Below are 25777 nucleotides of genomic sequence, written 5' to 3'. Positions count from 1 at the left end.
TGGATCGTCAGCCATCCAGGCTGCTGAGGCAGCCTTCATGCAGCCAAAATGCCACTTTGTAGAGGTATCCTGCTGGGACAGTTCTGCACTGCCCCTCTCTCCTGAAGAACTCCGATTTAGTCTGCGCAGCCGCCAGCACCGTTTAAGGGCTGCGGTTAGGCCTAACCTCGTGTCAGCGCAGCGCACAGGCGGAGAAAGCGAGCAGAGGGCTCCCACCGCCCCGAGAGATTTTCTCACGTCAACCGCACAGGGCCGCGCCTGCAAAACACGCACGCACCGCCTGCGGTCGGGTCAGCGTGCCGCTCCCCGAAGAGAATGGTGCCGGGCGACCACAGGACGTCCCGATAGGCGGGCTCTGCCTAACGGAGGAGGAGGAGCGGGGCCGGGCGGCAGCCACCGCCGCCCTCGAGCCGGCCTCCGAGCGCGCCTCACTTCCCCTCGGCGGCGGCAGCCGCGTTGAAGGTGTGAGGCGGATCCCCGGGCCCGCCCGCCGCCGGTCCCGCTCCTCGGGCACCGGCAGTCGTCCCGCGACCTCGGCAGGGAGGCGGGCGGGCCGGGCGGTGGGGCGCTGCCGGCCGGGCCATGCCGTGGCGGGCGCTGCTCCTCTTCCTCCTCCTCGGCATCTTCCTTCTCGACTCGGCCCGGGCTTCGGGCGCAGGTGCGTGAGGCGTGGCGGTCCGAGCGGCGCGGGGTTGAAGGTTCAGGCCGGGAGGGACGGTGCGAGCGCGGCGGGGCCCTCCCGGCGTGACCTCACCGCGGCGGGGCTGCCGCCGGCCGCTGCCTTCCCACCCCCAGGCGCCCGGCGCTGCGGTTCCTGGGAAAGCTCGGAGCACATGAGGTGACACCCCATCTGCCGCTCCGCTTCAGCGCGTGATTCGGGTTCTTGACGTCGGGTCGGATTTAGAGTGTGAATGCTTTGCCGTTTATTTTAAGCTGAAAGGCCCGCTGGCCGTGCGGCGCGGGAGGGCTGAGCACCAGGAGGCCCGTTGGGCTGAGCTAACCCGGTCTGGCAGAGCCCGAGCTCAGGGATGAGGATGAATCTTCAACATGTGTGCCAACAGGCGTGGCACTGAAACCCGTGGCTAGGCCAGGCTGGGTTGGTGTCCCGCACTGTAGCTTGTGGCTTCATGCTCTGCAATGTCAGAGCTCTGACCTGTGACCTGACAAGCCAGCAAACGTCTGTATGACGAGGGAAGAGCCTGAGGATTGTTAGCTATTCAAGCAAGACCACATCCGAGCCGGACAGAAAGACAGGAAGGCAATTCCGCCTTTCCCTGGGTGACAGTGTGGTGCTGAGGGTCCCACGACGTGTGCCTAGCACCCTTGCTGTGCAGATCCTATGTTTTGAAGTGTACATTTTGGTAGTACAAGCTGATGGCTGTTACAGAGTTCAGTTTGTTCTTCCAGGAATGTCAGCAAGATTGCTGGTAGCTAACTGAAATACAAATTGTGCTGCAGGACCTCTTCCCAGCAGTAAGCACTCTGTGGCACGTGGCAGTTCGGTGTTCAGCTATGGAGCCCTAAGTCTGAGACTTCTGTCAGTGTTTTCAGAAGCTGGTAGGGGAAATCATCTGCATCCGCATGCTAATATAAGGCAAAATAATGAGCATGTGGTCCTGAGAGCAGAGAATGTGAACCAGCTTCCCTCATCCTTCATTACTCTTTTTTTTTTAAGAGGGAGAAAAGAATGCTGCTGTAGCTGGTTGTATTTTGTCATGGCAGCCTTCAGTTTTGTACGATTAATTTGTGTGGGGTGTCAGACTGCACAGATTGCTGATGGTGTGAGATACCCCGCCACATGCCAGACCAGTGCTGAGGTTGCCAGAAGTGACTAGAAAGTGAAAACTTTTTCTCAAATGGAAGTTTCTAACTAACCGTTATGGCACAATAGAGATTAATAGCTTGCCTAGCATTTGTAACTGTGAAGAACCTCAGTTTGCAAAGCAGAACGGTCCCTGTGTAGCATAATGTGATGTGTGCTTATTTAAGAGCACTATACAAAAGCTGAGGCTAAGAAACTAGTAGAATACCTAATTAAAACTTCAGGAGCATAACTGGTTGTTTTGTATTTGGGACTTAGGACTTTATGAAAGTTTTTTTGGTGCAGTTTCCTTCCTGTGTGTGAGGGACGTTAAGATCCTGCCACTACGCCCCTTCTGAAAGGTAGCACTGTAGTTAAATGTTGTAGTAATTGCTTTAACTTCTCTTCTTATTTTAGAAGCTTCTCCACATCTGCCAGCACCAAAGAATGTAACAATTTATTCCTCTAACTTTCGTAATTCCCTGAGGTGGTCTCCTGTTCAAGTGGATGGAGGCTCGGTGTCCTATACAGTCCAGCTTAAAACGTAAGCAAATAGTTTGAGAAGCAACCAAACTTATTTTGCTTTAATCCGGTAACAAATTTGGTTTAAAAATATGCTAAGAATAAAAAAGCGTAGAAATGAAAGTATGAGCTGCTTATTACAGATGTTTTTATGTGTATCCAAAAGCATCTTCCAGAGACATAGATTCTTGTAGCTTCTTGTGTTTCCACTGCATTGAGTAAAGACTGAAGACTCAAAGAGCATCCAGAAACGTTGCACAGTTTCTTGTGTAATTCTCACCTCTCTGAATTCTCCCTCACCCTTTTATTTTCCCAGTGCTGAAGAGATGCAGACACTAAAATGGCTGTAGAATAAATGCTTGTGAAAGCAGCTGTTTTGTTACATGCCCTTTTCTTACAAAAACCCTCTGGGTAGGAGGGATTGTATTTTAGAGCTTTGTTAGCTGTTCATCCTTTGTTTTGTGTCGCAGAGGTGCCTACAACCACTGGAGTGAGATAAACTGCACCCGTATTGCCCAGACTGAGTGTAGTTTCCTCCAGTCAGCAAAGGCACGTCGCTGGACAATTGTTCTGCGTGTGAGGGCTGAAATGGGGCCAAAGACTTCAGCCTGGGTAGAAACAGACTCGTTTGTGGCAGAGAGAAACAGTAAGTGTTATTTGTGGTGTCAGTACGTCTCTCTAAGGCGACTTGTTAAGTATTCTAGGATTTTTTTTTTTATGGTTATGTGAAAGAGCTGAGCGAGAGATATGTAGGTGCTTGGTTAGCAAATGCTGCAAGGTCTCTGTGTATTACTAGGAATTTGATATCCATCAGTTCCTCAGCAGTGGTATTAGCAGCCTGTTCCTTCAACGGGTATTGAGATAGAAACGTGTTACTGATGAGTTTCCTTGGATGGTCAAACCTTGTAAGAATTACAGCCTATATCACATGCACCCCTGTTTTGTGGCAGTTTTTGTATAAGCTACCTGTTTCTGTTGAACAGATCTCTTTTTAACAAGTCTAAGCTGTCATGCCCTCAACTGTGGAGCAGAAACGTGAAGGGCACACTTTAAATGCTATTAGACGTGTGGACAAGCATGTTACTGTTCTTTATGAGATCTGCCCTATTTCCTCGCTGTGATTGGTCTCAGGATTTGGAGAAGATAAATGTTGGGTTTTAGAAAACCCCTCAAAATAATAGAGAGGCAGAAGAATGGGTTTACTAGGTCTTTGGTTTGCCTTCTCCTGTACTTTGTGATGGGTAATGGTGCTCCATGCTGGAAAGAGTGTATTTTCCCTGGTAGTAAAGAATGCAGGGGTAAGGAATTGCCAGAATCCTGAGTTGAAGATTACAACTGATGTATCCATAGCTTGTGATGCAGGATTGTTTGTGCTGGGGAAGAGTGGGATCCTTTGGTGGGTTAGGAAAGCATTAAGTAGATGAAAAAATGTTGCATTCCTTTTCTGGAGGAAAAAAAAAATGCTGACATTCAGTGTTTGCTGAGTACTGTAAAAGTATCTAAATAAAGCTGAATGTAATCGTAGAGTCATAGAATGGCCTGGGTTGAAAAGGACCACAGTGATCATCTAGTTTCAACTCCCCTGCTATGTGCAGGGTTGCCAACCTCCAGACCAGGCTCCCCAGAGCCACATCCAGGCTGCATAATGTAATATGTAATATGATGAGCTGTTCAGCATCCCAGAGGTTCACGGCTCTTTCTCTGTTTCTTTTCAGCTACTATAGGGCCTCCTAAAGTAAACAGTGTGATTGTAAGCTCTGACTCCCTTCTCATTAGTGTCGCACCTCCTTTTGGACCTGAGGCAGGTTACCTTTTCCAGTATCATGTGTCCTACTGGGAGAACACAACAATTACTACTAAAAAAGTAAGAATTCTGATTTGTTTTGTTCCTAATGCTTCTATGACTAAGAGATGAGTCAGCATTTCTTGGCAAAACAACAGATGTGGAGGAAGAAAACGAATGCTTTTTTCAGAGCAGAGGTCATCATTTGGTGACTTGAATGTGAGTTAGTCTGGTTCTGGCACAAGTAATGCATGTACTACAGAACTTTCACACAGTTGTTTTTTTTTCTCCATATGATATCACGGCTAAATCACACTGTAGCTCCGAGGAGAGAATCTGCAGAGTGTCAAAGGTGGCTTTCAAATAATATTTAGATTCCAAAGTTTGCTTAGGCAATTTGGAAGTTCTGGGACACGCTTCCTCCTTTCGGGGAATGTTTGTGTTGGCAGCGTCAGCGACAGGCTGCTGATGCCTGTGTTCCCAGGGCAGAGAAAGGCAGGAGTTCTTCAAAACATGTTGGGTGCAGCTGGGAAGAGCTGTCCCCATTTGCAATTAGACTCAGTGGGTTTGATCTGCCTCACAGTATGCCCATGCCTCTGCCTTTCAAAAATGTATAAGTAAAAATAATGAAAAAGGAAGAAGAATCACAAGAATGTCGTTTTCAAGCCGATTGCTGAAAAACAGGAGCAGAAAAAAAATCATTTCAAGCCTTCTGTTTTAAAGGTCTTGCTAAATCTGAAACGCCTCCACTTCCTTCCTCCCTCACACAAATGTGTTTTTGACGTGGATCAAATGAGAGTGAAATGAGATGTCACTCTTGGAGGGTTATTTAGGCTTCCCTGAAGCCCTCACAGGTTAAAAAGCTCAGTCTTGGTAGAAGTGTGGATATTTTGCACTGCCCATCAGCTGTTTTTCCCCTCGGCACAAAAATAGCAGAAGCACTGCACTTCAGTGTGCTTCTGTCAGCCTCTGATGGTGGAGACGTTTCTCATGGCTCCCTTTTCCTTCCCCCTTCCTGCCTTGCATCAACTGCCAAACTTGCAGCAGCCGTGTGAAAGCGTCCGGCAGCATGGTGTGGTTAAAGAGAGACCTTGCTGTTCATTTCATTTAAAACAAAGAGATTTCAGATACATCTCAACACTCCTACTTCACCGTATTTCATGATGTCTCTTGACACATTAGGGAAGGCTGAGTTAAGAAAACTGTCCTTTTTTGAATGAGAAACTTCAATAAGGGGAGGAGAACTGCACTGAAGCCAGGTTCTGATTCTTTCAGTAACACTTATATCCTTTTTTTTTCCTTTCAACAGGAGATAAAGACAAGCGATACACTATTCAAAATTAAAGATCTGAAGCAATTGACACTTTATTGTTTTACAATTCGAGTAGAATTGATGGCATATTTAGATTTCCAGTTGCTTGGACTGCAAACAGTCCCGGAGTGTTACAGAACAACCATCAGCGGTATAATCCTGTTCTTGTTCTTTTTCTTATATGATGGGATGGGTGTAGGACATTAGGTGGTGTAACTGGTTACATACCTCTATTTGTCAGGAGTTAATATGTGGCTACCAATTCATAATTGCCATTAATGGCAAATGAATGAGTAGTGGTTTAGTCAGTAGTTGATGGTCTGTGTTACACTATTCCAGCTGTCCGTATCCTCAGTCACTGCAGTTTCTGCTGCCCCCCAGGAGCTGACCTCCAAGTTGAAATACTTGATGACAAGCCCCCGAGATGTGATGTTGGAGTGCTTCTTTTGCTGAAGGGAATCACATGTTCTAAAGCCCCTGGCATTAATGGCATTTTGCTGATAAAAACCAAAGGTGGAAGAAGGGCAGATTGCATTCCCTGCCTGCCTTCTGCCCAACAGCAGTGACTCCTCCAGCTCCGTTTGCCCTGCTAGCATGTCTTACATGTCTCGCATTAGGCTGTGTGCACAGGGGGACAGAGGTGGTGATTTCTGTATGGAATCACCACCAAGCTACTTCTCAGCACAGGTGTTTAGAGTGCACCTGTGGCAGGGCTGTGACGTTAACTTAGAAGTTTGACTGTTACACAGACAGCAAATGTCAGCTTGTTGCTTTACATGAGCTATACAAATGTGAATCTACCATGTGTTCTTTTTCAGAGGTGGCCAAAGCTGGATATATTGTAGTAATATTTATGTCCGTCGGTCTGCTTTTAATTTTCATAATAGCTGGTTTCTTTTGTTTATGGAGACACCAGAAAGCAATTAAATATTTGTCCCAGCCACCTTTAAGAATCCCATCACACTTTGAAGAGGTACGTGTACACATTTTGTTTCTCTTCCCCCTCCACCTCCTCTTGCAAGAGACAGTGAATCCTGGGACTTTTTCTCCTTCCAGCTGACACAACTGTCTACTAACCAGTGTTGTCTCATCCTGTTGATCTTCCTCTTTTTAAACAGGAAGTAGCCTTCAAGCACAGTTCTTAATTTAAAAGTTCTCATTCAGCATGTATTCCATATTCTTAAACATTCCTAATGTTCCCCCTGAAACACAGGGTCTGTTTAGTAAGCAGGAGAGTACACAGAGTTAAGAAGAACAAATCCTTTTCTCTGGCTTCTTTTGCTATTTTTTCTAATTTTTCTCTCTGTGATTAAAAGTGTCATATATTCAGTGTAACACTGGTAACTTTGAAGGCAAGGAGGCAAAGGGAATGTCAAAGCAAGTAGTAACTATAAGAGAAGAATGACACTGGAGTTTTCTGGTGACAATGAAAGGTACAGTTCTGATTTGTCTCGTGCTGAATAAGGCAGAATCTTCTCTCTCACTTGCCCAAGCCATCAGTTGCCAGATTCCTGCAGCTATAGGGCAGGCCCCAGAAGTATAATAGAAAAAAACTCTTCTGTGGTTTATTCTTTTGTAGGACTTTGAACTGATATATTTTCCAAAGATAAGTTTATCAACAGTAGGAAATGGTGGGACGTTTTTAACTCATTTAAATGGCTGTCTACCTTATTTATTTCTCTGCAAAGAGAAGTGATGCATTTTTAACCTTCTCCTTATTCAGTTCTTATCTCCTTCAAAGAAATCCAGAATAAAATAAATATACATTTAATTAGTATTTTGAATTCTGTTCTAAAACAACTTGCCTATAGCCAGCAGTACTTGCTCAGGCTCTGTCACTTCTAATATACTTGTTCTGTGGATCAGTAGCTAAACTATAGTTTCTGCCATTTTCCAGTATTTGAGAGACCCCAGCACGCCTCATTTAGAGGTGTTGGAGAGCTACAATGAAGATCCCCACGATTCTGTAACAGTTGTGTATGCTGGAGAAGGAAGCAGCGCATATGGTGACATGTTGGATGGTAACACTTGTTCACACAGCAGCTCCAGCAGCCCTGATGGAACTTAAGGGGCACCTTTGTGAGAACACTTGTATCCAGTTTTTGCAGAAGCTCCTGCCTCCAAGCGGTGCTGCTCAGCTCCCACCAGGACAGACAGTGAGCTCTGGACAAAGTGCAGCCACTAACAAATTCTGAGCAAGACTTCCTGAGAATAATGTGGAACCTGGGCCTTTTTTAAAGCAGTTTCTGCTGTGCTACAGCAGCAATAATATTCTTTCTGCCACAGACTAAAAAGGTGGAATTTGAAGGTGAAATGAACACTAAATTGCCTTAAAAAAGACAGCTGGCTACAAATGATTGTATCATCATCATATTTCTCCCTCCTCCCCCTGAAGCCCAGCTTTGAGAAATAATGGCACTTTATTGAGTATAATGAGGAATTTTTAAATAATTTTATAGCGGCTTTTGTTTTGTTACTTTATTTGTGAAGTCTGTGTTGTCCCCTGAGTGTATTAAATGCAATCCAACATGCTTTCCCAATTTGCTTTAAATTTGTCTTCCACGACTGCTGCTTCAGCCAAAAATGACAGTCTAGAAAGAAACTTCATGGTATTTAATCCTCCTCATTGTGAATCCATGCAAAGAACTACTCCAAGAAAGGCAAAGGGCAGTTAATTGCATCTCCCTTGGATCTGTGCATCTTCACACAGTAATAAAAAGCATTAATCTGTTCCTACAGTGAGACGATCATATACTTCACAGCAATAAAACTTATTTTGCTCAGAAGTTATATAAAATATCTTGATAATGGTGAGACACTAACGCTCTCTAGCAGTCCAGTTGTGTAAGTGCCCGGCTGACTGGGAGTTGTGGTTTCAGTATCTCAAAGCATAAACAGCAGACCACAAATTAAGCCTCATGTAATAATCCCATGGGATCTGAAAGGTGTCTCATAACACAAAAGTAACCACTTCTACAGTAAAAAGACAGGGTTTATTCCATAAAAAAAATGTGACTTTTTAATGTTTGATACAAGTTGTTTTAAGAAATAAAATAGATGTGTTTGGCTGTTTGCGTGTGGCTTGCTTGGATTCTCAGACCTATTAATGAAGCATGCTGCTGAAACAGATGCAGGTTATCAGTCAGTGCCACAGCTAGAAGTTATCTCAGCTGCTGCCGTTCCCTCCCCTCTGGGAAGACACACGGCTAGCGTCAAAATTAAGCAGTATTTCCCAAAAACTTCCTCATTCTGTGTACTAGTAGAAGTAATCTAATCCCTTAAATCACACACCATGCCAAGACTGTAGAGTTACCTGAAGACTTAATCTACTTCAAGCCCCATTATGAACTTGCAAATCAGTCACAGAGCTACACAGTATCTGCTCCTTCCCTTCATCTGTATTTTTGCACGTGGTAATGTAAACAGATAACCACAGGCTCCCCACAGCAACAGCCTACGTGCATAAGGCAGGACACAAAAAGCTGTTTAAGCACCTCGGGTGAGTATCTGGCAGTACAGAATACAACTTGCTAAGTACACTGTACTACAGAGACTACATACTAGACTTCTCTTATGGAGGGTTATTTACTATTTCTTAGTTGCACAAATAGGCCACCAAAACAAAAACTGTTAGGGTGAACTCAAAGATAAGCTTCATAACTGCCAACCATAGCAGGCCAAGGTGTAACCTACAATGTGCAACTCCTGATCATCTTGGACTCTGCTGGAACAATCCATGCTGTAAAAGACCTAGGGTTACTCTGAATAATGTTCGCACACGTTCATGTTCTCCGCATGATTCTTACACCAAATACATTCTGAGCTTCAGCTGCTGGAAGAGATGCAGCTTCTACAGTGTCTCCTATCAGCAGCTATGCAGACAGCAAGCGAGCTTCCGGCAGAAAACAGAGAGAACCTCAGAAAGAAGCACTTTGCTGGGTACTCTTAAAAAAAAGTTTCTTAACTAGAAACTTACAGTAAGGTACACTGGAAGAGTTCTTCCAGAGTGAAGCGTTTACCTCAGCTTGTGCTGTTCAAGTGTCAGATGCCAGACATACTGGAATTAGTTAGAGGCTACCTTTGTTTCTCACTTAGTAGAAAAGCCAACAACCATTCTCCTGTATGAGAATGTGGGAGACATGAAAACAAAAACCTTGGTTTTAAATATGAGGTTTTGCAAGACTCTCTTAAAAGTCTGAATCACTTCAGCTGTTCAGTAGACTACTACTGCCCAATTATCTGCTGATGTTCATTATTTGGAGAACATAAGATAAAGTTTATTGCAGTTTTCTGGAATTACAACCAACCAGACAATGTATGTACAAAGCTGTGATTAACACCAGTGAAGATACAGTAACTCACTGCAGGATGACACAATGAGGATGGAAGTTAGTCTAGCCAGTAGCACAGTTTCAGCTGCAGAATTTGCTTCATACTCTGTTCACTGGAAAGATTCCCCCAAGGGAGCAATTAGATGACTAACGGTATGCAGTAACCATGCACGTATGTTATGTTCTGAAGTTTAATGCCACTTGGTCAGCAATCTTGATACATGGAAAGTTATAAAAGCTTTCAGACACAAGTAGATTCAACTGTTTTAAAAACACATAGAACTTACAAGGAGGTCACCAACAGCAAGATGAATATACAACATCAGTCCAAAGCCATAAAACACTGCTGTTCTCCTTTCTGTATACTCCAGCTCGAAGAAAATGGTTTCCAATAGTGAACACATTCCTATAAAATACCCTATAAAATACCTGTGAAATTTGGAACATATATACATTTAAACTGGGGCAAGCAACAGTCCTAAAACTGGCACTTATTTCAAGGTAAAACTGTTAGCAATAATGCAATCTGCTATATTCCCATCTGAAGTACTCACCTGTTCCATTACCTAAGGTAATAATAGGTGGCAGCAGAACTGCTCATTTCTCAACAAAAAGCTTCCCCTGAAGAAAATCTATTTGAGCATAATTTTTAAGCTGTCAGTCTGATTCTCACCTATTCTTTCTATTCCCTAACAATTGGCAGCAGTTGCAGGGTTTTTGAAATTCTAGTATATACAATAAATAATGATTGGCATCTCTTACACTGAACAGCAAGAAATAAATTCCGTGCTGCTACCAAGTTTCATTTGTGCAATGGTAATCAAGTACAGCTGGACTGGTCATGCAGAACCTACTTAAAATAGGGTCTTGTTTAAAAACTCATAACCTTTTACACACACAAAAAAGCTACTTAATTGGATATAACCGTTCAGAAAAACATAAAACTCAACCCTTAACTCAGCATACAGTAGAATTTACCCTCAGGAAATAAAAGGTCACTTCCACGAGCTACCACTCCCCTCCAGGTATGCAAGCAGCCCTTACTGTCAGCTATCAATAATCAGGAATAGCTCACCTATGCATAAAGATATAAATCCCTTCCATCCTGCTTACTCACTTGCAGTTCAACTGAAGCCTCTCACATGTGTGAAGGTTTGGAAGATCGAGTCTTAACAGTCAATGGAAACTTATGTATTTGAAGAAATAAGCCTGAAGATTTCAGAAAGCCCGACTTTCCCTTTTTAAGATATATACAGTCATATGTACATATTCACAAATCTGTCCTATGAAAAGAGAGAGCTTATTACAGAAATCGTAGTTTGTCTCAGTTCATACTATTTAGAAAGCAAAACGAGAACAAATGAACGTAAATATCTACATACAGAGTACAACAGAGCAACTATGGAATAGACAATGCTGTATTGTGATCTCTCATCCCCATAACTCCTCTGTTCTTCCAAACTTGTAGATCAGAGTACTGAAGAAGAAAAAGAAAGGGGAAAAAAAAAAAAATCAGGCCATACATAAAGAGGAAAAGGGCATTTTAATAGTTAACGTACAATCTTACACTGTTACACAGCAAAAATCAATGTCTTTTCAGCAATTTTAATTTCTATTCATATTAGTATCTATTTTTCTGTTTCTTGACTTTAGTCATGCAAGAGTACAAAACAGATTTAGGGACTGCTATTTTGCACAAGAACATAACTGGTTTTCCAAACAAAGTCATAGAAGAGTCAGGCAGTAGTGATCACTGCCCAGCATTTAACACAGTACTAGAAGGAAAACAGCACACTAACTTAGGCGGATAAGAACTTCCAAAAGAGGAAGTTTGTAAATCAGAGAATGTTCAGGGAACTTTTCACCCATCAGGAACAAATCTAAGTCTATCAGGTATTAGATAAGCTAGCCATTGCTATGAAATAGTAAAGAAAAAGGCAATAGGATGTCTCACCTACTGATGGCAGGAGAGATGCTAAGGCGTTTGTTGTACAGAGAGGATATTGCCATTATCCATTGTGTCATAGACACTGAATATTTCACCCAGGAAATTGTCATCACTTAGTCATACATACACTAGTCCAGAAAGAACTGGACTAACAAGGCTTGGACTGTTAGGTGGATAAAGAATTGGTTGCATGGCAATAACAGAGGGGTGGCCAGAAAGGAGAGGAAGGTGATGGTCCCTCTCTACCCTGCCCTTGTGAGGCCCCATCCTACAGGAATAAGCAGAGCTGTAGGACAGGCTCAGGAGGAGAGCCACGAAGATGATCAATGGGCTGGAGCACCTCTCCTGTAAAGAAAGCTTGAGGGAGTTGGGCTTGTATAGCTTGGAAATGAGAAGGCTCCAGGAAGACCTCATTGTGGCCTTCCAGTACTTACAAGCTGGAGGGGAACTGGCATTTTAGGTGGCCTGATAGTGATAGGACAAAGGGGAATGGCTTGAAGACAACAGAGGGGAAATTTAGGTTAGATGTTAAGAAGAAACATTTTACTTAGAGAGTGTTGAGGCACTAGAACAAGTTGCTCAGAGAGGTTGTGGGTGCCCCATTCCTGGAGGCGCTCAAGGCCAGGCTGGAATGGGGCCCCGGGCAGCCTGAACTGATGGGGGGCACCACGGCAGGGGTTGGATCTAGATGATCCTTGAGGTCTCCTCCAACCTAAGCCATTCTATGATTCTATAAACAAGAACATGAATCTCTGAACAGTGCTCTGTCTCTAAGAAGGGGTAATTAAAGAATTGCTTCTAAGCACTGGAGCAAACAGGGTAGTAAGTGATAGCAGAGTAAGAAAAGTAATAATTGGATCTGTTTATAAAATGATTAATATCATCACATCAGTTCTCTATATTGTGCCAGTTTACTCTGTGAGCCAAGTGATCTCTGCCTCACAGGTTTCACTCCTCAAGTGAAGATCAGAGCAGGTAATTAACTGAAATGGGGCTCTGCACTGTCAGCAGAGCTCCACATTGTCAAAGATCAAGTCTGGTGTGAGCTTTGGTTAGAATTGAATTTCCAGAAGTACCTATGTGGATGAAAGCAGGTGTGCGCAATACTCCTTCAAAAGGAAGGAAGCTGATCCAGGTATCTTACCTGAAAAATATCAATGCATTCTGGAAAAACACTGCTAATCCAGGGTAAACATTGATGTCTGCAAAGTAAGTAACAAAGGAAATATTAAGATTCTTTTGTGCAGGAAAGGGTTTCTAAAACACTCATCACCAACAAGAAAAGTAGGTGCTTTGCATTGCTCTAGCAAGGACAGACCACACTTCCACTCTTCTAGATATTCTGTCCTTCAGCAGAAGTATTTTCTATATCTGAAAATAAAGTTCAATGCCAGAAGACAATGTGTAATTTTAAAAACACTTTTAGATTTCAATCAAGAGTTCGGGCATTGTGTTTGGTTGCTTTTTGGTTTTGCTTGGTTTGCTCTTAAAACAGTACTTGGTAGCAGTTCCTGAATAACAGTAACAGCTACCAGTGTCTGTACTTTATATAGAACACTTGTATATATCTGAACTGCTTGAAATGGTTCATTGTGGTAGTTCCTAACTTCAATTTCATCAAGCAATCCTCAAATCCATGCAGTAAAGGACTGTGAAGGGTCCAACATGTTACAGATTTTCACATTCACAGCCTTCAGGAAAATGAAGCTCATAAACAAACCACCATATCACAAGATACATACCAAGCTGAAACAGAATACTTCACATCAAACTTGATGATACTTCCAGAAAGCAGTGAAACCCATTTCTAAAACTAATCAATAAAGAAACTTACTCTGTGTAACATATGCTCCAAAAAGAATCCACATTGAAGCAATGAGTGAACCAAACATCAGCATAAAGCCAATGAAGAGCCAAACACGAGCACCTGCAGGAAATATTAAAAGCCCTGAGAACCACGTAGTGGTGATAGTGTACATGTAGTGACATACGATCAGACACAGAAGGTTCAAAAGGAAAGGGTTAAACCCTGTGTAAAGGATAACATCATCCAAAAATTGTCTTCTTTAACAAGGTAGATAGGAGGTGGATATTAGCAAACAGTTACCAGAAATTTCTCCTCATCTGAAGGGAATGCCCGTAACATCATTTAACATCACATGGAGTGGACTACTTAACAGGTACACTGCCAAAGCTATAGTTTTTCTGAGGTAAGGATGGCATCCTGATAAGGTGCACAAAAAAACCCTTCCTGTGTTTACTTCAGAAAGGTATTTTCATATGGGTGAAATCCCTTGATTTACTCGGTGACCCAAGAGGTCCCTTTCCCTTACATGCCATCCTCCTCAAGGAAAGGTCAAGGTAGACAACTAATTGAAATGCTGGAGACCCTGCACTGCGAGACATTGCCCACTCAGAACGGAGGATGAAGCCTCTGCAAATAACCAACTTGCTCACTCATGGTAAAGGAAAAATCTTTACGTGCAAAGATTTACTCCAACAGACTTAAGAATGAAACACAGGAAGGCATTGTAGCCTCGTTCAAATGAGTAAATCCTCCCAGATTTCCCATGAGATGTCCTGCAGATCACATGAAAACTGATGCTGGGAGCCACATAGGAAATAGTAAGGGAATTATGAATGAAAGAGGAGAGAGAGCAGCAGGCCTACAGACAGCACACAGTGGGTGACATACCGAGGAAACAATGTTTGCAGTGCACTCTAAAATAACAGATTCAGAAGGAACTCAGATCCATTGCTTACTACTAGGCAGAAATTTATTTCTCTGAACAAGTATATGGGACAAGCAGAGAAAACTTCAGGTGTTCACACTATAAAGAGATCAAATTTTCCCAAATTTGCCTTTTAACAATGACAGTACTTACCTTCAAGTGTTAATTTTGCAAAGAATTAACAGAACTTTTGTCCTACTTCTTAGCTTCTGATTATTATTTAACCACTGCATGAGAACAAAACAACAATACCTTAAAATATCAGTCCTTTAACCCAGCATTATTTTAATTTACCTGTTCTTCCTAAGCATCCATCACTGTAGCTGTCTCCTCTCACCTGTGCATTTGATACAGCATTTATCCTAGGAACAAAAAAAGCGTGGACATTTCAAGTTATCAGTTAAAAATCCCAAGTATAAAGCTTTCATTTGTTTGTTTTTTTTTTAAAAGGTGGAAAAAACTCTGGAAGAATTACTGCCATTCTGTACGGTCACACAGTATTACACCATCCCTAATGGAGGGATCCCAACATGCCTTCAAGCAAACCCTATATTCCTGCTGAAGTTTACCTAAATGTTTGCATTAACAGACCTGTAAGCTGAAAAATCAGAACTGCCTTTTTTTAAAGTGACTGAAACATTGCTGGTCATTTTTTGGCCATCTGTTTAAGTTTTTAGTAGCACTAAAGTCACTTTTCAGGAACAATAATAGTAACACAGTAGTCTCATGACTGTAAAATGCTTTTTGATGTCTCTGCTTTGCAATGAATAGCAGAGATCTTCAAGTGAGACGTGTCCTGTAAGGGGGGGACCATTTATTTTCTTAAATTAGACTGCTGAGGAAGAAAAACAAACTTCAAAATACCAAATAACAAGAAAGCTGTGAATATCCATAAGTATCTTTTTTTTCTCTCCAATAAAAACTATTTTCTTTTCACTAAAACCCATTACTTCTACCTCAAGCTTGCCAAGTTTACATCGTCACAATAGATACAAGATTACTCAGAAGTAATATATAACAAAGTTTTACCATATGTATATGGTCTAGTAAAGATGGTGTTTAAGAGCTCACATTTACTATACAGTGAAAGAACTCCCTTCTATATACACTTACATGAAAAAAGCTAGTGTTGAAAACACCCCACAGGTATGGAACGCGTGGTTCATTTGCTCTGGCTTTGGGTAAACTACTGCAGCATCTATCATTATCCACCAACCTGTGAAAAACTAGAAATAAATAACACCACTACTATGAGGCAGGAAGGGCACAAAAACAGACTGACAAAACATGTCAAATGTTTCTGTACATCATTTAATTTTCCTTTATCAAATACTGACAGAGAAAGCGACTAGCTTCAAGTCAGACTAAACGTTTGATAAGCGAGTTCTGCATTATACCTTAAAGAGGATGTTTTCACAGAAGCACTGGAGAATTGGTTCTGTTTCTATTCAATTACACCTCAGCCTGTGGCTGAGTTCTCTGTAATACTTTCAGGACAAGGATCCAAAACATAAACTACGAATAATGTAAGTAATTTTGCCAAAACTCCATTAGGAATTGCAATCTTTTTTTAAAGAAGAGATAGTAGGACCAGTTTATTATTATTGCAATCATAGAATGGCCTGGGTTGAAAAGGACCACAATGATCATCCAGATTCAATCCCCCTGCCACAGGCAGGGTTGCCAACCACCAGACCAGGCTGCCCAGAGCCACATCCAGCCTGGAAAATTAAATACAATGCAAATTTACGTGATCTGTAAAAAAGGATGGCTAATGGTTATACTTGGGAAAAAAAAAAAATCTGAGAAATACGCTGGATCAAGGTGCAGTTAACAGCAAAACTCCACAACATTTTACAAAAATAACTTTGTTGTATTTCCAAATTTGTCAGCACGGTTACAACCCAGCTCCTCTCACAGAGGAGCAAACACTCACGTATTCATAACTTACCAATACACCAGCAACTATGGAAGCAATGGCATTTCTTCTTTCACTCCAGTCAATACACTCACATTCTGGCCACCGGAAGTTGTCCAAGAATCCTGCCATTTCCTCACAGATTAGACTGCTGCTCTTGTTCTGCACTTACACATGAATTCTTCCATTAACAGCAGCGTTCTAAGCACCTGAAACATGGCCAAGAATGTATTTAGCACAGAATGGTAAAAACTCAAGATGTTTGACAAACTGTCACGAGCAGCCTTTAAAATGTATATTTTTGCAGAAGTATTCCACACATTCTATAGCTGTTCCATTGAGCTTCATTAAATAGAGTAAACTCCATCACAAACAGAGTTACAATATAAAATCAGCACGTGAGCACTGCACTCGATGCATCGTACCTGAGATGTAAACATATGCTTATTTATTTGTAACGTATAGAAACAAAAGTGGGAGCCAAAAAAGCAAAAACATTTCACCCTAAGCTTCACCACTGAACTGTAATCCTATTATTGGCAGTTAAAAAAAAGAGTAAGAGACACAGGGCAGGACTTCACATGCAGAGCAGAACCTGATCTTTGAGTCTGATAAAGGAATCTTAGATAAGATGCCTGTATTTCCTGTCTCCAAACAAAAAAGAGAATATAGTGTCTTTCTATCACAGTGGAAAAGCGATCACCTCAGTGAAAAACAACTAATACCAAGGGTAAGGGATGTCCTCCTTTGCAGCCGGATGATCAGTCACAGATCTTCATACATAGAAAAATGAAAGCAAAGTTCATCAGTGCTCGGGTGGCCCTTCCTTGTTTTGCACTCTCAAAATGATTCCATATGTACTTCATTTGTTCCTCTTCAGTCCATGAAACTGTTTATTTTCCTCAAGCAGAAATCTACCCTTCCTGCCAGAATCTCTGTCTTCCCCTCACACCCTCTTGATCACTCAGGGCAGAATGCAGCCCATAGCTCCTGTCACTGTCTTCACTGCGGACTATACAGATTATGCTCAGCAGTACAGCTGGCCACAAGCAGGAGTAGGTAATGCAGCATGTTTTTGTTGGTTTTGTTTTTTTCCTTCTCTACTGAGAACAATGGCACTTCTGTCAAATCCACCAAATTTATTATCTTGCCTGCTAATACTCTCAGAAGGAGCAGCTGAGGGAGCTAGGCTTGCTCAGCCTGGAGAAGAGGAGGCTCAGGACAGACCTCATCGCTTTCTACAACCGCTTGAGAGGATGCTGTGGTGAGGTGGGGGTCAGTCTCTGCTCCTGGCTAACAGTGATAGGACAAAGGGAATGGCCTGAAGTTGCACCAGGTGAGGTTCAGGTTGGGTATCAGGAACAACTTCTCAGCAAGAGCGGTGCTGCAGTGGCACAGGCTGCCCAGGGAGGTGGTGCAGTCACCGTCCCTGAGGTGTTCAGGAGCCGTGTGGATGTGGCACTGAGGGACGTGGGCAGTGGGCGTGGGGGGGGGGGGCTGGTGGTTGCACTGGGGGATCTTAGAGATCTTTTCCAGCCTTAATGAGTCTATGATTCCATACTTTTTGAAGACCTATTTTTTCAAATCTGTATTTTCTTTCAGATTCTTTTCCCGTAACACACAGTTTTAATAGTACTGATGTACTTAAAGGTGTTAAATGGTTTGCTTGGCCAGCCAATTTAATTAAACCAATGTTCAAAGCAAATAACAGGTGGCATCTGGTACATAGTACTAACATACGTATGTACATAGTACGTACATCACACAGTCAGACCCGTTCAACGCCACCAAGTCAGTCACAATAAACTTAACACATGGCACGATCCTCTTACTTACTAAACACGTTTAAGCACTAAGTTCAAAAACAAAACAGAGGCATTTTGGTCACATGAAAAATCTGAGACAAAACCCCTCTCAACTGTTTTGAGTATCAAACAGAATTTTCACAACTGCATAAGTGACAAGTGAGTGAATGTAGTGCCCAAGGAGGCTGTGGATGCCCCATCCCTGCAGGCATTCAAGGCCAGGCTGGATGTGGCTCTGGGCAGCCTGGTCTGCTGGTTGGTGACCCTGCACACAGCAGGGGGTTGAAACTGGATGATCATTGTGGTTCTTTTCAACCCAGGCCATTCTATGATTCTAGTGCTGCACTGATCTTTTTTAAATATTTTTTTTAATATACATTTTAAGATATGGAGCAGCTTTATACCAAAGCATATTTTACCAGAAATACTGACTCACCAACCTACACTTTGCTGTAACTTCGTCTTTGTGCTGAGAAGAAAAGCACCTCGATGATGCGAAGAGATGAGATAAGCACTATCTGCTGGCAGTCTTTCAACAGCAAAGACTTGTAACTGACTGTACAATTTTCCTCTTTCACTAGAATGGCAGACATTGGGAAACACAGCATAGTGTTTTCGCAACACAAGACAGACAAGAAGTTTGGAATTATTTCTACATGTGTCTAATGCTAGAAACCAGCTTCGATTTCACAAAGAGGAGTGCTAGAGTGGGCTTCTGGCAGTAATGGGGATAAAGGAGCTGATGTCTCTGCCCTTTTTCCTTATATAATGTAAACATTAACTGATGCCACGCAGAATTCCACAGAGGAGTCTCTCGTACAATTAGAAGAATGCCACGCAAGAGTAAAAATAACATTTGTCTTCATATTTCTATAGATCTGCATGTGTAGAGACTTCATAGTCACACAATTAAAGGCAGTGATGCACCATCCCTTCCTGCGTGACTGAGCGTTTCCTCACTCCATGCCCACCACAGATAGATATTTCTGTCTATGAAAGGACAACACCGTCCCTGTCCAAGCAAGAACAAACTGGGCCTAAAAAATAACTGGGACAATTATAGCTGCTGCAGAAATAACATTCAGTAGGTGCCAGCACCTGGGTTAAAGCAACTAGGGTATCATTCACTTGAATGAGGCAAAACAACATACCACATGAGGCCTGGAACATAAAAGTTTCTTCGTAAAGTTAGGTTCTCTCCCCCAAAAAGACTGGTTCCACATGAACAAAATGTGAAAGCAGTGATAAGGAAGCGAAAAAACCTGCACAGGGAAAACTGTCTTAGGCTGCAATACTGCTAGGCTACAAAGAATGGGGCCTGCTATTTCCAAGCAGAAAGCAAAAGACAGGCCAGAGGAAGAGCCACTGAAAGCCATGAAGAACATATTCCTTCCTCTCTTCCTCAGGGAAGGAGAAAGCACCTTTCACAAGACATCGGTTTGAACACGCTGTAAGCCATATACATGCAATGCACAAGAACTAGTGGAGCAGCAGAAGATACTCGGCAGTCACTGCAAGGACCTTACAGTAGCACTTCTACCCCGCTCTGTGCCAGTGGTCCCCGCTGCACCACTCCCCCATTTCTGCCACCACGTGAGTTTCACTTTCAGTTTCCCACACACAATACCGTATCGCCTGCGTTTCAGGCAAGGCGGTAAAAGGAAGGACAGGAACTTTCCGATTAATAACCCTACGGCTAAGGGGCCAAGGCATGGAACGGACAACGGCCCCCCGCAGCCCTCAGCACGATACCCGGCTCCAAGGCGCCGTGACCGCTCCATTACCCCTAGGGGTTCAAGCCCCCACAGCGGCGACCCGAGCCCCGCCGGCTGCCGTCACGCTGAGGGCGGCCTACGGACCTCCACGTCCCCGCCCCCAGCCCAGGCCCGCGACTCCGCCAAAAGGTCACGGCACCGGGGCGGGCGGCGCGGCCGGGCCCTCGAGCCCGGAGAGCGCAGAGCTGCCGCGCGTTGCCCCGTCCGGGACGGAAGGTACCGGCCCGAGCTTCCCCCAGCAGCGAGAGGGGACGGTGAGAAGACGCGGCGGGAAGCGGGAAGCGGGAGCCGTTGAGCGGAGAGCGGAGAGCGGGAGCGGAGCGCGCGAGCCCCGGCCGCCCCCACCGCCCCCCTGCTCCCACACCCCTTCGCCCCCTACCGCAGCGCGAGCGGGAAGCGGCGGTCGCACGTACCCCGTCCTGCGCGAGACTCTTCCGCCTGCCGGGGGGGCGGGGCAGAAGCCCGGGCTGACCGGCGAGCGACGCGGCCCTCCTCCAATAGGAAGCCGGTACCGCACGTCACTGGAGGCCGGGCGAGGAAGGAGCGGAATGATTGGGCGGCGCCTCCGCCTTCACGAGCGAAGCTCCGCCCCCTCCGTATCCCCGGGCGGGGGCGGCCCTGCCCCCTCCGGTCCTGCTCCCCTGTGCGCGGGGCTCGGTGTCCTTCGCGTCGCTTTCTTCCCGTAACGCTGAAAGAGGCGGCACCAGCATCCTCAGCACAAACTTCAAACAACCCTCAGAACAAACTCCGCCTGGCACAAAAGGTTGGAGAGCCAGACTTCAGAGAGATGAAGGCAAAACACAGCAGTGACACTGAAACTGAATTGCTCCATCCCACATCTAGAGCAAATACAAATTTAAACTACCATTCCTTGTCCGTCTTTCTTTTTTTTAATCGTCATTATAATTATTGAAAAAGTAGCTTTTGCACCTGGCAGCTTTTCATGCTACAAGCACAAGGCTGGCTCTAAGTGCCGAGAATCAGGTCTCATCTGCTCCATTAGAACCAAGTAGCTTTAAAAGGTACACAAAAGCCATTCCGAATGCTGACTCATCCATTATGGCAACTTCAGTATTTAAACTGCTGATACTTAACTTCATGGAGAGCCAAAATGGATTCCATCAGAGTCAGATTTATTGGAATCCGGTTCCTATTTACGCTCGTGCAATGAATCCAACTTACAATTAGCGCTTTTCACATGGGTCACTGCATTCATTTAAACAGCAATTCACATCCAATTCTAGTGGAACATAATGAGAATTAAAACCTGATGTTTCTCAGCCTGCTATCCAAAGGACATTTAAACAAGGAAGGATAAAGGTCAAAGTAAAGGGCACAGCCAGACTTTTACTTCCACTTTGTCCTTACAGTGTTTTACTGACGCGTCGGTTTCATGTTACGGAAACAGCATTGTACAAATCATTAAATCATTATACACCGAAAAGCACAAATTTTGATTTAAGCAGAAGGAAAAATGGGCTGCAATAGGAGAACTGAATTCACTTGTTCCTTAGCAGCATTCACAAAGAATTAATTACCCACAAGTGAACATCAGACACCCCAATTCCTTTAAGAGGTGTAACAGCCAGGTGGATTTTACATTTTCAGTGAATCTGAAATTTCTCTCATGCTACAGGTTTTAGTTATAAAGTGCATTCAAAAACGTGACAAGAGAGGTGAGCTAATATGATCTTATTTCAATGTAGTATTTAACCACTTCAGTAGAGAAGACTTCCACCCAAACCGTTTAACCCCTTCCCCTTCATTTTCCTTTGTGTCTGAATCAGAAGTCTCCGTGCTTTCCATCGAAGCTTCGTAGGTCTTTTGTGCTCGAATGATTTCTCTGTCTGCACTGAAGTGCACCATTTGTCTGCTCAGAATAGGAACAACTAAATTGAAGCTGTCAATTCTTTTGTTTAACTTCCTGATATCTTCCACGAACTGCTCACAGATGTGATTCCATTCCTTTTGCCTATACGGAGTCACTGGCTCTCCGAGCTTACTCCTGGATTCCACTAAGCTCTTTCTTAATCGCTCGATCGTTTCCCGGATTTCTTTCTGCAGGAGGATCCACTCCGGCTGGTATCCGTTGTCTATCAGAATCCTGTTCAGGTTGTGAGTCATAGGATCGATATGAGGACAATCCGAAAACTTCTGCAAAGGTTTTCCTTTCCCGCTGAGGTTGTCAAAATCTCCTTTTGCCATTGATTCCTGGATGAGGTCCTCGACCAACCGTTCAACTGCCTGAGTTATCTTCACTTTTTTGCTCTGTCTCACATCCTTGGCTCTCATAAGGTCCGTTGCAACGTACTGGTTTTCAAGTCTCCGCGTTCGGTATGCCAACACTTGCTCAGTAGCACGGTCTACTCTGAACTGCATGTACTGCTTTTCTCTTTGGCTTGGTGTTCCATAACCAACACCTTCAAAACTCAAGTAGTGTCTATGCTGTGGCGCGTTTGATTTGAGCTGGTCTTCCTCCTCGTCTTCCTTATTCTCAGTGGATTTCTTTTTGTTTGCCACATCATTAAGCACAACTCTGTACGCTTCTTCTACTTTCACAAATGCTGCAGGATCTGCTGTGATGGAACCGCTGTCTGGATGGTACTTTTTGGCAAGACTTCGATACGAATTTCTGATATCATCGAGTGAACATCCTTCCTCAAGCTCAAGAATTTTGTAAGAGTCCTTGACATTCCTTTTAGGTTTGTAGCCTGACAACATTCTATGGCCACAGATATAGGAAAACGGCTTCAAGCTTCTTGGAATCATTGCTTGATGTACCATTAAATGATGTCCTATGGTGTAAGTCAGCATCGTATAAAACCACTTTCTATTTCTTCAGATGCAGATACATTATAAACAAACCTACAAACACATTTTTTAAAAATCATATTAAGTATGTTTATGTGAACTTATACAGCTTTTTCAAGTCTTATCTTGTTATATTATTGGAACCAAAGAAATCCCTACAAAAAAATTCAGACCAGTATACTTTCTTTTGCAGACTAACAGTGAATTCTGAATTTCTTGTTAATTTCTACTGAAGCAGTACTAGTAGTATTACAGTGTAAATGGAAATTAAATCACAATACAGCTTTCTCCTGCCATAGCAACAGCGGCACAGGTTTGTTATGCACGTCTTGCTTCCCAAAAGATCAGAGCTTTACTGCCTTTCTACAAACTCAGTGCAACATAAACTGGAACTATGCTTTTCATTGAGGAATTCCAGTGAACAACCCCAGCTGCTTCCCAACAGACTTGTGCTCCAGACCCCTCACAGCTCTGCTGCCCTTCTCTGGACACACTCCAGGGCCTTGATGTCTTTCTTGTAGTGAGGGGACCAAAACTGAACAGGGCCCTCAAGGTGCAGCCTCACCAGTGCCAAGTACAGAGGGACTGTAACCTCGCTGGACTTGCAACATAGCACAGCATACAGATCACTGCTTTCTCTCCTACTAGGTGGTTGGTAAAGATAATTTTGTGCCATTTGTCCATTAAACCCACCCATCTACCACTTAAAAGGAATGATGATAGAATCACAGAATGGCCTGGGTTGAAAAGGACCACAATGATCATCCAGTTTCAACCCCCCTGCTGTGTGCAGGGTCGCCAACCAGCAGACCAGGCTGCCCAGAGCCACATCCAGCCTGGCCTTGAATGCCTGCAGGGATGGGGCATCCACAGCCTCCTTGGGCAACCTGTTCCAGTGCCTCACCACCCTCTGTGTGAAAAACTTCCTCCTAGTATCTAACCTAAACCTCCCCTGTCTCAGTTTAAAACCATTCCCCCTTGTCCTATCACTATTAACCCTCGTAAACAGCCCATCAATGAATAATCTCTTGAAATTCAATATGCTGATATGAAGCGGTCCTTACAAATCGGGTTCTTAACGCCCCTGGGCCCGCTCTAACTACGCTGGGCAGGCTGCGGGCTCAGGGCCGAGGCGAGCGGAACGCAGCAGCCGGAGCTAACCCCGCCCCTTCTGCTCCCAACGGCCGACCCCCACCAGGCCAAGGGGGCGCTGGCAGTCACGAAGAGGGCGCCCACACGCACTGCTATGTAGGGCGGGAGAGACACCCCTCCGCGCGACGCCGTCTCACCTGCTGCCTGCTGCCCGCCGCCTCCCCGCTCCCCTGCCCTGCTCTCCCCGTCTCACACGGACGGCTCCCCGCGGCCCACCGGGGGGAGCCCGAGCGCCGCCGCCAGCTCTGCCGGGAGACACGTGACTCGGCGGCATGCGAGCGGAGGGGCAATGGCGGGCCCGCCGCTGGGGGCATGCGCGGTGCGGTTAGGCCGGCGGCAATATGGCGGCCAGCGCGCTTCTTTCTCGGTGCGTATGGTTATACGTGCGTGCGGTTGTACGTGCGATCTAGCGCTGAACCCAGCCTACCGCGCCCACTGCCCACGTCCCTCAGTGCCGCATCCACACGGCTCTTGAACATCTCCAGGGACGGTGACTGCACCACCTCCCTGGGCAGCCTGTGCCACTGCTGCACCACTGTTTCTGAGAAGAAATTGTTCCTAACACCCAACCTGAACCTCCCGTGGCACAACTTGAAGTCGTTCCTTCTTGTCCTAAGAAAAATGTGGAGTGCTTCATGAATTTGTGGAATGTTTCGGGACTGTGGGAATTTTGTTCCTGTCTTAATTTTTCACACATTCTGGCTATTACAAGAAATCCTGGAAAGAAAGAGACAGAAGTGTTATTCTTCCATTTTATGAAAGATAAGACTCTTATTCTGGCAGTTTGCTGTTCAGTCATGGATAGAAAATGTGAAATAATCCACAAAAGTAAAGAAAAGCGTCTAGAAATAGTTGCTAAGCAATGCTTTAGGTTTTTATATGGCATGCGTGTCCACAAACCACAGCATTCCAGGACAGTGTCTGTCCAGCATACACCAACCATTCATTGCGTGGAATTTTTGAACAAACTTGGTGGGTTTGCTTTGAAAACTGCTCTAGTGCTGTGAAAACAACATGCTTGTTTTAGTGTATTCTTTCGTTCACTGCCTGACTTCAAGAGGCAGAGGTATTGTCCAGCATTATGCTGGCATGCGCTAATTTGGTTTTCAGTGCTGACTGAGCTGTAACACAGCAAGCTTGTTTGTTGCTAACCAAATGGCTTCAGGTACTGTCATGATAGGACTAGGATGCTGAAGAGAACAGCGTAGGACTTGGTGGAAAATAAAATAACACTACATGTTATCCCTGATGATGTCTATATTAAGTTCCTTCTGAAGGTAAAACATGTATTAATCAAGGGGGGGCATGATTCATGTACATGCAAGACATGAAGGTAATTTTTGTGTATAAATGTAAGGATATATTTCATTACACTAAACAGAGATGTGAGAGTTTGGTGGGTTGTTTTTAACCTAAATATTTCTGTTTAGACCATGAGAGCTGTGTTTTATTTTTACACACTGCCTTTGAGAATCCTCTCTTGTTAGAAGATGTAATATTGCTGTGAACAGCATGGAAACTGAGTGATCCCACCTTTTTCATGTCTCATTGTAGCTTTTTTTTTTTTTTTTTAGGATTGAATACTGTTAACATTGTAGGACTGATTGGTTGGGAGGAGTTGTTTCATCATTAGCTAAGGAAAAATGGAAAGAAGGAAGAGCAGTGCACACTACTGAAGTTTTTGGGGAGGTCTGTTTCGTACAGCAGGAGGCACTAAGGTGGTGCTGCCAGCTACCATCAGACACGATAAGGGGACAGGACAGCATGCATGTCTGTCTGCTTCTTTCAGGCTCTCATCCTTATCTCTGGCTTTAGGGCATCAGAAGTCATTTGGATCTGAAGCAGGAGCAGAAGGAAAACTAGAATTCATCAGGAGGATTCCTCAGC

At 44.1% G+C, this 25777-nt stretch overlaps 3 protein-coding genes across 5 annotated transcripts; 1 reads left to right on the top strand and 2 right to left on the bottom strand.

Annotated features, from left to right (window-relative positions):
- The first annotated feature begins 435 nt into the window (after positions 1-435).
- IFNGR2 (interferon gamma receptor 2) lies at positions 436-7869 on the top strand. Its single transcript, XM_052673870.1, has 7 exons — positions 436-658; positions 2219-2345; positions 2794-2969; positions 4039-4187; positions 5416-5569; positions 6237-6391; positions 7316-7869. The coding sequence occupies exons 1-7, from the start codon at positions 583-585 to the stop codon at positions 7484-7486; spliced, it is 1008 nt and encodes a 335-aa protein (XP_052529830.1). The 5' UTR covers positions 436-582; the 3' UTR covers positions 7487-7869.
- Positions 7870-9670: 1801 nt separating this feature from the next.
- On the bottom strand, positions 9671-20429 carry TMEM50B (transmembrane protein 50B). Of its 3 annotated transcripts, none has more exons than XM_052673873.1 (7): positions 20341-20429; positions 16381-16557; positions 15543-15655; positions 14724-14791; positions 13532-13624; positions 12842-12899; positions 9671-11226 (listed from the first exon to the last, which is right to left on the bottom strand). In XM_052673873.1, the coding sequence occupies exons 2-7, from the start codon at positions 16477-16479 to the stop codon at positions 11181-11183; spliced, it is 477 nt and encodes a 158-aa protein (XP_052529833.1). In that variant the 5' UTR covers positions 16480-16557; positions 20341-20429; the 3' UTR covers positions 9671-11180. The 3 variants fall into 3 exon arrangements, with proteins under 3 accessions (XP_052529833.1, XP_052529834.1, XP_052529836.1); XM_052673874.1 differs by having other exon boundaries at positions 16381-16556; positions 20292-20354; XM_052673876.1 differs by lacking the exon at positions 20341-20429 and adding an exon at positions 19304-19461 and having other exon boundaries at positions 16381-16556.
- An 825-nt stretch (positions 20430-21254) lies between these two features.
- On the bottom strand, positions 21255-24157 carry DNAJC28 (DnaJ heat shock protein family (Hsp40) member C28). Its single transcript, XM_052673864.1, has 2 exons — positions 24028-24157; positions 21255-22792 (listed from the first exon to the last, which is right to left on the bottom strand). The coding sequence occupies exon 2, from the start codon at positions 22739-22741 to the stop codon at positions 21620-21622; it is 1122 nt and encodes a 373-aa protein (XP_052529824.1). The 5' UTR covers positions 22742-22792; positions 24028-24157; the 3' UTR covers positions 21255-21619.
- Positions 24158-25777: the final 1620 nt, after the last annotated feature.

This window comes from Tympanuchus pallidicinctus, unplaced genomic scaffold, assembly GCF_026119805.1.
Source record: "Tympanuchus pallidicinctus isolate F22 unplaced genomic scaffold, pur_lepc_1.0 scaffold14, whole genome shotgun sequence".
Lineage (NCBI taxonomy): Eukaryota > Metazoa > Chordata > Aves > Galliformes > Phasianidae > Tympanuchus > Tympanuchus pallidicinctus.
This window is presented reverse-complemented; position numbering and strand designations above follow the sequence as displayed.

Coding starts and splice junctions, on each gene's coding strand:
- IFNGR2 (XM_052673870.1), top strand. CDS start 583: ATGCCGTGGCGGGCGCTGCTCCTCTTCCTCCTCCTCGGCATCTTCCTT. Junction 2,346..2,793: donor TATACAGTCCAGCTTAAAAC/GTAAGCAAATAG, acceptor TTTGTGTCGCAG/AGGTGCCTACAACCACTGGA. Junction 2,970..4,038: donor GTTTGTGGCAGAGAGAAACA/GTAAGTGTTATT, acceptor GTTTCTTTTCAG/CTACTATAGGGCCTCCTAAA.
- TMEM50B (XM_052673873.1), bottom strand. CDS start 16,479: ATGGCAGGATTCTTGGACAACTTCCGGTGGCCAGAATGTGAGTGTATT. Junction 13,625..14,723: donor TGGATGCTTAGGAAGAACAG/GTAAATTAAAAT, acceptor TATTTCCTGCAG/GTGCTCGTGTTTGGCTCTTC. Junction 11,227..12,841: donor AATGCATTGATATTTTTCAG/GTAAGATACCTG, acceptor TTTCTTCTTCAG/TACTCTGATCTACAAGTTTG.
- DNAJC28 (XM_052673864.1), bottom strand. CDS start 22,741: ATGCTGACTTACACCATAGGACATCATTTAATGGTACATCAAGCAATG.